General features: G+C 48.0%; 1 protein-coding gene across 1 annotated transcript; it reads left to right on the plus strand.

Annotated features, from left to right (window-relative positions):
* The first annotated feature begins 707 nt into the window (after positions 1 to 707).
* On the plus strand, positions 708 to 5943 carry LOC104332759 (opsin-5). Its single transcript, XM_009938196.2, has 4 exons — positions 708 to 780; positions 3619 to 3912; positions 4513 to 4844; positions 5596 to 5943. Exons 1-4 carry the CDS (start codon positions 708 to 710, stop codon positions 5941 to 5943), a joined length of 1047 nt encoding a protein of 348 aa, XP_009936498.1.
* Positions 5944 to 12214: the final 6271 nt, after the last annotated feature.

Below are 12214 nucleotides of genomic sequence, written 5' to 3' on the forward strand. Positions count from 1 at the left end.
TGCTTGCCCAGTAACAACACTGGAGTGTCTCCAGAGTGAACTCACAGCTTGGTTCTGCTGTGGTGCTCTGCAGCTGTGGACACCGGACTGATCATCCTCCAGTTCTGCCCTGGAGCAGCTCTGAAAGTCCTGCCTTCAGTGACTTTGACCCTTCCGAACCCCTGCAGCAAACAGCTTTCCTCTAATACTTCAACAAAGAGATCTCCCTGCCCCAACCTTGTATTTCCCATACACAGCCATAAAGCTGGAAAACAAAACTCCCACCTTTCCTTCCCCTGCCTGATCCCTCAGCCTGGATTTATTTTCCCAAGGCTGCTGATGGTTGAATGACAAGTGTTTTTGCTCAGGAATGGTGGTCTGAGGGGATTTGCCTTGTGAAGGTGCTTGACAAGCCAAGGAGCAGAGCCGTGTGAGAGGAGGGGGTGGGTGGGGAGATGCTCTGCCAGCCAGGCAGGCGGGACGTGCTGGCAGTGGCTCTGCCTGGCTTTCACTGTCTCCCCGGGGAGGAAGCCTTTCTCTCGCTCCAGGCTTCTCCCCTGCCACACGAGAGGGAGGGAGAGAGGAGAGACCAGAAGGGTCCCTGCTTACTGACGGCACCCAACTGCCCGGCTCACGTCTGCAGCAGGCAAACCATGAGGAAGAGTCTCTTTGCCCCCACAGTCACTTTGCCTTTGATTTAAAACCTTCACCTGCTTCCACAAGGGACAATGGAGGAGCAGTACATTTCCAAACTCCACCCGGTAGTGGATTATGGAGCTGGGGTCTTTCTTCTGATCATAGGTGAGTTCTGCCTTCACAGTCTGCCTGTTTGCTTCAAGCCTAGGAGCAGATGCACCGGGGCTGCCCCGTCCATGCTGCGGTCAGCCAGAGGAAACTGGAGGGAAATGATAGAAAAACTGTTTCCACGTAGGTTCCTGCTTACTGCCTTCAAGTTGGTTGGATGCCAGGATTAATCTCCGCTCTGAGATCTTTTGTTTCGATGCTGAAGACTTGCCAGCATAAGTTTGTTTCTGTGGTGTCATAAGTATTCAAAATAAGTTGTCTCCCGCTTATCCTGGCACCTCAGCCCTGTGCACTGAGAGATGAGGCAGCCCGTTTCACGGGACTGATCAGGGGAGAGCAACTTTGCTGTGACCCTTGCAGGGGGATGTTCATTACGCCTGAAGAACAGCTGTGTCTTGGTAGGATAAACTGGTATAAAACGGCAAAGGGTTTCCAAATAGCACTTCTGCTTTTTATAATGGCTCATTTGCCCTGCTGAAGGCAGCTTTACAATGAAATGCAAGTGGGGATGTGTACCAGTCTGTCCAACATGACTTCAGCTGAGCGTTTTCTTCCTTGTCTGTTTGTTGCATGCACCCAGGTGATTTGTTTGCTATCGGTGTAGATTTGGAGAGGAGCTGAACTGGTTTCGGCATGCAGTCCAACTGAATTTTGCTAAGATGCAAGTACCTTCCTCCCTTCAGCTCATTTGAAAACCCTGGTTGAGATGCATTTAAGAAAGACAAGCATATATTTTTATGTGCTTTAATAGAGAGGCTTTGGGCAGCAATACTAGGCTTTAGCATTTCACATCTCACCCCTGTTTCTACGTGCTTTTCCCTGCACTGTGCTGTCCCCTCAGTTGTGCTGACAGCAGAGAGTACAGCTCAGGGTGACATAAATCGCTATTTGCAAAACAACGAAGGGTTTTTGTGTTAATGCAAGTCAGGGTGCCAGCTGTTTTCTCACACAAAACAAGTACATAGATGCAGTTCACAGTTCTGTCCCGTGCCAGCCAGCAGCCCCACAGGCAGTGGGATGGGGGGGAACAACATCTGGTGAAGTAAAAGAGAGGGTGTTCCTGGACGTCCACCTCTGAAGGTGAGACCAAGAGCTACTTTCTGCCTCTTGATTAGGGGTCAGGGCTCTGTCAGAAGAAAGTGAACTGGGTTCATTTCCCTCCTGAAGCCTGAGGATATCCCAGCCCATGGCTGTCATTCGGCAGCTCTTCCCACCACGCCACAGGTTGCTCTGTCAGCAAGCGGTCCCGTGCCAAGCCACCGTGGGCATCTCTGCGTGTGCAGACATGCAACTCTCGAGAGCTCAGGGAACTCTTCAAGCAGATCCAGAGGTGCCAAGGGAACACGTGTGGTTAGAAAGTGAATGAGTGAGGGATGCGGCGTCTCAGATTTGTATCTCTGTTCTGTTTAAGGGTTTCTCTTGGCATCTCTGCCCATCCTGGGATTTACGCCAATGTATTTATTCCATTTTGTTGCATGCGCCTTTATTAATTCCTCTGTGGGCACTTTATTATGGGGTAGCTGTGAGCAAATGCAGCCTTTCTGCTTTCATAGCAGCAAGCAAACATGACAGAATCTTCTTCTGTTTCCCTATTTCACTTCTGACTTTAGAGGACACCTTCTCAGGAAAACCTTTGATCAAAATGTACCTCCAGCACAATGTTCACTTGCAAGAAAAGAGAAAATGAGTTGTTTGCTGCGTATACTTTTGACACTGTTGTCATGAATGCTCTGAAGCCCTATGGCATATCTGAATAATGTATGCCTGACAGGTCCTTTTGCAAAGCAATCGCTGGGCTGTTGCATGCCTCTGGCAAAACAATTTGCATGGTCTGGCTCACTGCGCTCAGAGACCACCAGAACAGCGTGGGTGTCTGAACTGCGGCACAGAGCAGTTCTCAGCTGCTTGACCAGCGAGGACCCTGAGCTGCCCAGGCAGCACACGCCAACTGTCAAGGCAGCTCAGAGCCCAGGAGGCTTGTGCTGGGGCTCCAGAGGAAGCTACGAGGCAAAGCGGGAAGGCTTTGGGAAGTGCAGGGCACCAGATGAGAGGAGGGGACAAGCAGGCAGGATGGCTGGAGTTCTTCAGTGGGAAGGAGAAGTAAGTGGGGATATTACCAGGGAAAAATGAAGGTGGATAGGCCCATTTTACGTGATGGTATGTTGTGCAAGATACTGTAAGAGAGTGGAGTGAACGGGTGTGGGCTATTCAAGTGATAGGAGCCTCGGGGGAATATAATGCGTCGAGAGGGAGGTGTGACATGGAAAGAGCTATAGTGTGGTGATAGGAAGGGGCAAGATACGATCTACTATTCATATGACAAAATTTCCCCCGGTCAGTAAGGCTGGCCAGCACTACAGGAGGCTGTGAACAGAAATCTGAAGCACTCTTTGCTCTAGCAGGTCCATAGTGGAAACACAGCCTGACTGGGAAATCCCCGTCTAGCAGGGAGGCAGGAACTGAAACCCAGGAGCTGGCTGAAGCGAACCAGTGGATGCTGTGGTGAGGATGCCGAGCTGTGGAGCAGCTCTCAGAAATACCAGCCAGGTGGTATTTCCTATCTGCTATCTAAGAGCACACGTCTTCTCGCCATGAGCTGAAGAACAAGGTGTCATAGCAGGGCATAGCAGAGACACACCGGCGTGTTTGCAAAGCAGCAGTGCGGCACAGCGTTGGCCTGGGGGATGCTGAATCCCGGCTAGTCTCACAGTCCGTGCTGTCTTCTAGACTTTAGCGCCAGGCTAACCACCAGCGTTTTTCACATCTTTTGTACAGATAAGCATTTCACAGATGTGCTGTGTGATATTATTGTCTCTTCTGATTATTCTCTTTCAGCCATCCTCACAATCCTTGGAAATTCAGCTGTCCTAGCTACAGCTGTGAAGCGCTCTTCCCTCCTGAAGTCACCGGAGCTGCTTACAGTCAACTTGGCAGTAGCAGATATTGGAATGGCAATCAGCATGTATCCGTTGGCCATTGCATCCGCCTGGAACCACGCTTGGCTGGGAGGAGATGCCTCCTGCATATATTATGCCCTGATGGGTTTCCTTTTTGGTGTCTGCAGCATGATGACCCTGTGTGCCATGGCTGTGATTCGATTCCTTGTTACCAATTCATCCAAATCTAACAGTGAGTAATTACATCTCTGGTAAACTCATAAGGGTGCGTTTGGGCTATTATATTCAGAGAGGTACTTTGCTGAACATGGTGTGGAGTTCAATAACTGTAGGAATAAGCCTCAACTTTTAGTCCAATATCAAACCTCCAATGTTCCTTAAAGGATTTGATTAAATTCCTTATTAAACAGTGAGCCTTCTCACCTCTCAGTAATACCAGGTGACACTAACTGAGGGTGCAGAGCCCAAATGTTTTGCTGGACCAGACTGTCTTCTCTTCCTATTTGTGTGCAAGCACAACTATTGAACCTTGAGAGGAAAGAGTGTTCCCCTGACATTCCTGGGCTGGAAGCATGGTACTTTTTGGTCAGCTTGAGCTTGCAAAGCTCCCTGATTTAGCAGATTTTAGATCAGCACCAAGGGCTGCACTGAGATCTCACCCAATCCATAGACACTCTCTGTTATGTTTTTCAAGAAGACCAAAGGTTAGGGAACTGCAGCAGCAGCCCAGGCATACTTGTAGCCACTATCCTTCCATTGGAGAAGAAGTTATGGAAAAAACCATGTGGCTGAGATGAGATTCATATACGCTTGCTCTTCCTCTTTCTTGCAGATAACAAAATCAGCAAGAACACCATTTGCATCTTGATTGCTTTCATCTGGCTCTACTCCTTGCTCTGGGCTATTTTGCCCTTAGTAGGCTGGGGCTACTACGGCCCTGAGCCATTTGGCATCTCCTGTACAATAGCCTGGAGCAAGTTCCACAACTCCTCCAATGGCTTTTCATTCATCCTCAGCATGTTCCTCCTGTGCACAGTCCTGCCTGCACTGACCATCGTTGCCTGTTACTTGGGAATCGCCTGGAAGGTTCATAAAGCGTACCAGGAGATCCAGAATATTAACAGGATCCCTAACGCAGCTAAACTGGAGAAGAAGCTGACCTTGGTGAGTTACCCCAGAGAACAGGCTCTGCTCATGCATGGCTCATAATGACCCTTCATTGCCTTTGCCTAATATTGACCAAAGATGTGTGATGTGGTTCCAGTCTCAACCGCACTCCCCAGTCCTCAGAGAAGCAGGGGGCTCCTGGAAACCTTCTCATTTCAGTAGCTTGATCAGGATTATATATTGTAGGTACAACATAGCGTGTTAAACCCTCTTTAGGCAGTTGCACCCATGATTTTTATGAACGTACAGATTTCTGTTCATGTTGGAATAGCTGTTGAATCTACTTGGGGTGAAGATCTTGTTCTGTCATCCTAGGTGTTTTTTATTGATTGAGTGCCTATGCTGAGAGCTACACAGAAATTCTATAGGGAAACCGAATTTTTTAATGTAACAGTTTTTCAAATAAGCACTTTAGCTGTGGAAAAGCAGAATTGACCCAAACTTTCTAGAGGCCCATCTATTGACAGGCTATACTTTCTGGCTAGGCCATGTCTCCCATGACATATTGCAGCCAGAGTCAGGGGAGGAGATGAAAACAACAACTGCCTCGTAAGAAACCCACAGCTTAGATCTGCTAGGTGGGAATAAAAACGTATGTGCACTGTCCAGTGTTATCTGTGCTCATGTCACAACCTAGCAAACATACAGTTTCAGGTATTTCAGCTGGTTCAGGTGTGGTTTCACCCACACACGACGTATCAGGCCCAGCCAGTGCAAGCTGAGAACCGAAGCCCTGTTTCCCTTGCAGATGGCTGTGCTCATCTCGGTCGGGTTCCTGAGCTCGTGGACGCCGTACGCAGCAGCCAGCTTCTGGTCCATATTTAACTCCAGCGATTCCCTACAGCCCGTTGTTACACTGCTGCCCTGTCTGTTTGCCAAATCTTCAACAGCCTATAACCCTTTCATTTACTACATCTTCAGCAAAACTTTCCGACGCGAAATCAAACAATTGCAGTGTTGCTGTGGCTGGCGAGTTCATTTCTTCAGCACCGACAGCTCTGCTGAAAATCCTGCGTCGATGATGTGGAGTGGGAGAGACAACGTGCGTCTCTCTTCAGCTGCAAAGGTGGAGAATCAGGGAGCTGCAGCTCGCTGAAACGCGGAGATGGTTGCACAACATAGGTTGAAACGTGGGCTCACTCACGGGTCCAAAGGAGTAGGAATGCAGCACGTCGTGTTGCCACTGCGTATCTTATGTCAAATACAGAGGTTTAAGTATATATTTTTAAGCAACTCTCAAATACTGTCTTTAAGCTACACAACAAAATAAATGCTATTTTTTTCAAGAATTTCCGCTTTAGAGGAAATAGATAGGATTTATATGCTAAACATATAAATATGCAAACTAAACTTACTTTCAGGGAAACAGCTATAATTAAAAGAGGATTTATTATTTTGGGTTTTTTATCTTATATTTTTGACTTTTTAATGCAATCTATCTGCAAACTCTTGGCTCTATCAGTAAAACAGCCATCGGAGAAAACCGTAGGTTGAACACAAGGTGTTACCAAACAAATACAGCTGAGAGTGTAGCTTTCCAGCAATGCAGACAGAAAACCATACAGGCAGCAAGAAATATTCGCTGCCAGGAAAAGATGATGAAGTGGCTGCTATCAAAACGTTCCTTGCTCCGTCAGAGGTGTGGTTCCAGCTCCTCAAAACACAAGCTCGAAACGCAGTCGAGCAGCCTTAGTCTGAAGAGGTGAGGTGGGAATGTGGCCGTCGGCGAGCGACGGGTGCCTTCTGCGTGTCGCAAACGGCACGGCGAGAAGGGAAGGAAGCTCTTAGCAAAAGGAACTGTGCACTTCGGCTGTCACTTGCTGAGGTGTAACAGCTCTTCCGCCACCAAAGCTGCCGGAGCATGGTTTTCTGGAGGAGCACTCTGTGTAGCGTGCCAAAAGGCAACCCCAGGATAACCCAGCCGGCAGTTCGTAATCCTGCGGACGCAGTGCGAGCTCTCCTCGCTTCAGTGGCAGCTCCTGAGACGCCGAGTTCCCCGCCAGCTGGAGCACCGACACGACTGCAACTGAGAAGAGAGTTTGCTGATTCCGTTTAACGCGTGTGTACACCATGACATCATCCTGCTAGCCAGTTTTTACCAAAGAGATTCTGAGGTGCAAATGATGAGCTCCTACAGTTTAAATCTCTCTCTCTCTGACTTACTGTTTGTGATTTGAAAGGACATAAACCCACATCTATAGGGGTTGAAGTGTTGTACAAAATATGGCTCAATAACGGCAGCAGTTTTGCTTCCCCTGCTTGCTCAGCTGACCACATCTGTCTTTGCATTAGGTTCGGTGAAGACAAGAAGAGTTAAATCGCAGGCAGATTTGGCACAGATTTTAAAAAACAATTGAAAACAATAGTGAATGGACTTTGAGTGCTTGAAAACTTCTACCATATTTAAACCCTAATAATTAGTTTAATTTTATAAACTACATCTAAGGCCAAGAACAGGATTAAAAGCTAGGCTTAAACACTTCTGTGGCCATGAGAATTTCTGTTGCTGTGGAATGTGGATTACAAAAGAACAAACAAAATGAGACATGAGCTGTAACATACCTAAGGCACAAACTAATTCCTAAGTCAGGGGTTAGGAAACTTTAAGGAGCTTGGCTTCCCCTGAATTCCTGCCACTGGCACTGGCACCAACTTTCATAAATATTGCACTAGATTAAACTAGGTTTATTCACAAGAAGTTGTGAAAATCCCTAAATGAAGTTGGCCTCTAGGGTGGTATTATGGGGAGAAGCGACAGAGTGTACCTTCAGCAAGTTTCCTGATGACACCAAACTGGGAGGAGTGGTGGATACACTGGCAGGCTGTGCTGCCATTTAGTGAGACCTGGATAGGCTGGAGAGTTGGGTGCAGTGGAACCTGATGAAGTTCCACAAGCGCAAATGCAGGGTCCTACACCTGGGGAGGAACAACCCCATGCATCAGTACAGGCTTGGGGCAGACCTGCTGGAGAGCAGCTCTGCGGAGATGGACCTGGGAGTGCTGGGGGACAACAAGTTGACCATGAGCCAGCAGTGTGCCCTGGTTGCCAAGAAGGCCAATGGGATCCTGGGGTACATGAACAAGAGTGTGGCCAGCAGGTCGAAGGAGGTTCACCTCCTCTACTCTGCCCTAGCGAGGCCCCATCTGGAGTACTGTGTCCAGTTCTGGGCTCCCCACTTCAAGAAAGATGAGGAGCTACTGGAGACAGCCCAGCGGAGGGCTACGAGGATGGTGAGGGGACTGGAACATCTCTCCTACGAGGAGAGGCTGAGGGAGCTGGGCTTATTCAGCCTGGAGAAGAGAAGGCTGAGAGGGGACCTTAGAAATGCCTATACATATCTTAAGGGTGGGTGTCAGGAGGATGGAGCCAAACTCTTTGTCAGTGGTGCCCAGCGACAGGACAAGGGGCAACGGGCACAAACTGAAGCACAGGAAGTTCTGCCTGAACATGAGGAAGAACTTCTTCCCTCTGAGGGTGACGGAGCACTGGAACAGGCTGCCCAGGGAGATTGTGGAGTCTCCTTCTCTGGAGATATTCAAGACCCGCCTGGACAAGGTCCTGTGCAGCCTGCTGTAGGTGACCCTGCTTCGGCAGGAGGGTTGGACTAGATGACCCACAGAGGTCCCTTCCAACCCCTACCATTCTGTGATTATCTTGTCCTGGGTTGTTACTCACAGATGCTCCATATGGAATGAAATTGCACTTGGTCTTCTGTCCCAAATACTAAGAGGTGAAGCATCCTCTGGGGACCACTCACCTCTGCCAGCCCAGGGCACAGGAAAACGGGAAAAGGAATGTGGGGAGCAGGAGTAAACGCCAGTAACTGAGATGGGCGCATGTGAAAGCTGAAGAAAAATATCTGGGAAGAGGAGAAGAGGCAGGAGAACATTATGCAAGTTTGTTTGTGGGGAAGGCAAGGAGACGGTAGAGAGAAATGCAGAAGGGACAACAGCGGAAAACAAGAAGGGTCAGAGGAGTGTGTCAGCAGGTGGAGAAAATGTTAATGTGCTGGAAGGAGACTCGTTATGGTGAAGGTCAATTATCAACATTTTCTCAGCTTTAAAAAATAACCTGATAGGAAAATGAAACTGTATTTTAATAATCATCTTCCACCTCAGAGTATTTGCTTTGACTTCCCCAGTTGCTTTAAAACAAATAGCAAAATATATATTCCCATCTGCTAACTGCAGGTTTCTGAACAGAACAATGAGATGCGCGTTGATGATGTAACGTGAGCTCCCTCTGTGAAAAAATTAGGACCAGAAGACGTCCACATCCACTTGTAAATGCTTTTTAAGTGTATGTAATATGAAAAATACACCACTCTACAGACAAAATCTCTGTAAAACAAAAAGATACTATAGTTGATATATGAGATATAACCAAAAGACGTGTCTTATTACTGTTTAATAGTTTAATAGCCTGATTTATTACCTGTTCATGTACTTCATTTTTAAAAACCAAAGTCGAGGTGTTTATGTATGAAATACGGCTCAAATTTCACCTTTCAGACTCAGTGAGAAGCGAATCGGAACTTCCCCAGCAGACTCTGAATTTCAGATGTGCTTATGCTATATGTAGAAAATTTAAAGGGCAGGGCTGCCCTTGTCCAGAGGACTAGGAAAGGAAGCATAGCATACTGTACAGGGGACAAGTTGTTTCTTCCTGTGTTTCATGAAGTCAATTTATCACAGAATCACAGAATGGTAGGGGTTGGAAGGGACCTCTGTGGGTCATCCAGTCCAACCCTCCTGCCGAAGCAGGGTCACCTACAGCAGGCTGCACAGGATCTTGTCCAGGCGGGTCTTGAATATCTCCAGAGAAGGAGACTCCACCACCTCCCTGGGCAGCCTGTTCCAGTGCTCTGTCACCGTCAGAGGGAAGAAGTTCTTCCTCATGTTCAGACGGAACTTCCTGTGCCTCAGTTTGTGCCCATTGCCCCTTGTCCTGTCACTGGGCACCACTGAAAAGAGCTTGGCCCCATCCTCCTGACACCCACCCTTCAGATATTTGTAAGCATTTATTAGGTCCCCTCGCAGCCTTCTCTTCTCCAGGCTGAACAAGCCCAGCTCCCTCAGCCTCTCCTCGTAGGAGAGATGTTCCAGTCCCCTCATCATCCTCGTAGCCCTCCGCTGGACTCTCTCCAGTAGCTCTTCATCTTTCTTGAACTGGGGAGCCCAGAACTGGACAAGAGCACTCCAGATGAGGCCTCACCAGGGCAGTGTAGAGGGTAAGGAGAACCTCCCTTGTCCTGCTGGCCACACTCTTGTTCATGCACCCCAGGATCCCCATTGGCCTTCTTGGCAGCCAGGGCACACTGCTGGCTCATGGTCAACCTGTCGTCCACCAGGACACCCAGGTCCCTCTCCACACAGCTGCTCTCCAGCACGTCCACCCCAAGCCTGTACTGATGCATGGGGTTGTTCCTCCCCAGGTGCAGGACCCTGCATTTGGCTTTGTTGAACCTCATCAGGTTCCTCTCTGCCCAGCTCTCCAGCCTGTCCAGGTCTCACTGAATGGCAGCACAGCCTTCCGGTGTGTCTACCACTCCTCCCAGTTTGGTGTCATCAGCAAACTTGCTGTGGGTACATTCTAGCTCTTCATCCAGGTCGTTGATGAAGAAGTTAAACAAGACTGGGCCCAGTACTGACCCCTGGGGGACACCACTTGTTACCAGCCTCCAACTAGACTCAGCGCCGCTGATGACAACCCTCTGAGTTCTGCCATTCAGCCAGTTCTCAATCCACTTCACCGACCACTCATCCAGCCCACACTTCCTGAGCTTCCCTAGGAGGATATCATGGGAGACTGTGTCGAAAGCCTTGCTGAAGTCGAGGTAGACAACATCCACGGCTCTCCCTTATGGTGCAGTTATAACTAATTTAATGGTATTTCCTGCCCAGCCCTGGATTGTGTTGTCACCTAAGCGATCTTCTAAGACACTGTAGCAGAATGCAAGCACTTACCTGAGGAGTGAATCTGGGCATCTTGTGTTTGCCATCACCAGCGCAGTCATCCCAATACAAATATTTAAGATAAAATTCAAAGAGCATCTCACCTGGTCGTACTGGGAGTTCTCTCATCAAAGTGGGGAAGCTGACAATGCAGACACCCACATCTAAGCGAGCCACCTTTGGCTGCTTTCTTTCCATTGAGGGTAAATGGAGCTCCCTACTCAGATGATGACGTACAAAGTTAAATAACACAACTGACTAACTAAATGACACCCTGACTTGCATTAAAATAAATTGGAATTCAGTGCCTTACTTTGAAAAACCTTCTAGGCAGCTTGTGCATCTCAGCACAGGAGTAACTTACAGAACTGGACCACTTCTATTAACCATCAGTTTTCCATCTGCAAAATTAAGTGTGACTTGTTCCAGAACAAAGATCAATTATTTGAGGGAGATCACTGTGCTGGAAGTTCAAGCACGAGGCTAACACTGTCGAGACTGGGGTTCCACCCCACTATTTTGTCAGTTATACTCTGCAAATTCAGGGAAATCACTTAAACTTGGCCTTGGGTTCTTCTCTTATCCACAGTGGAGAGACGCTCTTGGCTCTCATCACTGTAACGCACCGATTGTTTGATGAACAGCTTAAAACAAGTGCAAAAGCACCAATCCTGAAGGTTGTGAGGCACTCGGAATGAAGAACAGATTGCTATGCCCTTACAGTACTTTGTCCTCTGGATCATGTACTGTGCTCCGGAGGTTAGCTGACAATTGAAAATCAAGTGGAAAGTTCGTTTCACAGGGCACTGGCCTGGGACTTGCTGCTACGCTCAAGTTCTTGCTTTATCATGAAAGACAATGCATTCCTATGCACAACATGAAAGACAATGCTTATTTCATGAAAGACAATGCATTCCTATGCATAAATTTGGATCTCCAGATTTCCAGCCCTTCGTACTGTCTGTATTCCTTGCACTTTTGCAAACTAGAAAATGTCTGACAGATAAAAAAAGATCTACTGTTGTGGAACTTCCTAAGGGAAATGACTTAGTCATGCAGTAACCTGCTGCTGCCTTGCTCATTCCTGTTGGAAAGGCCTGAGTGTCTAGTCCCATGGTTTATAGTTATCATGTGGTCCTGCAATATGCCAAAAATACTCACATTGAAACAAAATGTTTCAGTATATTTGCAAAGTACCTTCTTGATTTTGCACCAATCCAAATTCCCACCAGCCTGACCAGCAGTGCGGTTTTAAAGCAGCCACGTCAACGAGGAGTGTGAGATTTTAGCTGGCACCCGTTCCCCGTGATCAGTGCGGGCTGACAACCTGACACCAACCTGTCAGTAAGCACTACGCTCATCGCTGTGCTGCTCCAGCAGCAGAGAACGTATGGCAAAAGCACGTTCCATCG

The sequence above is a fragment of the Opisthocomus hoazin genome, chromosome 2 (assembly GCF_030867145.1).
Source record: "Opisthocomus hoazin isolate bOpiHoa1 chromosome 2, bOpiHoa1.hap1, whole genome shotgun sequence".
NCBI lineage: Eukaryota > Metazoa > Chordata > Aves > Opisthocomiformes > Opisthocomidae > Opisthocomus > Opisthocomus hoazin.

What these genes read in the sequence shown, in the direction of transcription:
- LOC104332759 (XM_009938196.2), top strand. Translation starts at nt 708, where the DNA reads ATGGAGGAGCAGTACATTTCCAAACTCCACCCGGTAGTGGATTATGGA. An exon ending in GGTCTTTCTTCTGATCATAG is followed by an intron (nt 781 to 3,618) that starts GTGAGTTCTGCC and finishes ATTCTCTTTCAG; the next exon opens with CCATCCTCACAATCCTTGGA. An exon ending in TGGAGAAGAAGCTGACCTTG is followed by an intron (nt 4,845 to 5,595) that starts GTGAGTTACCCC and finishes TTTCCCTTGCAG; the next exon opens with ATGGCTGTGCTCATCTCGGT.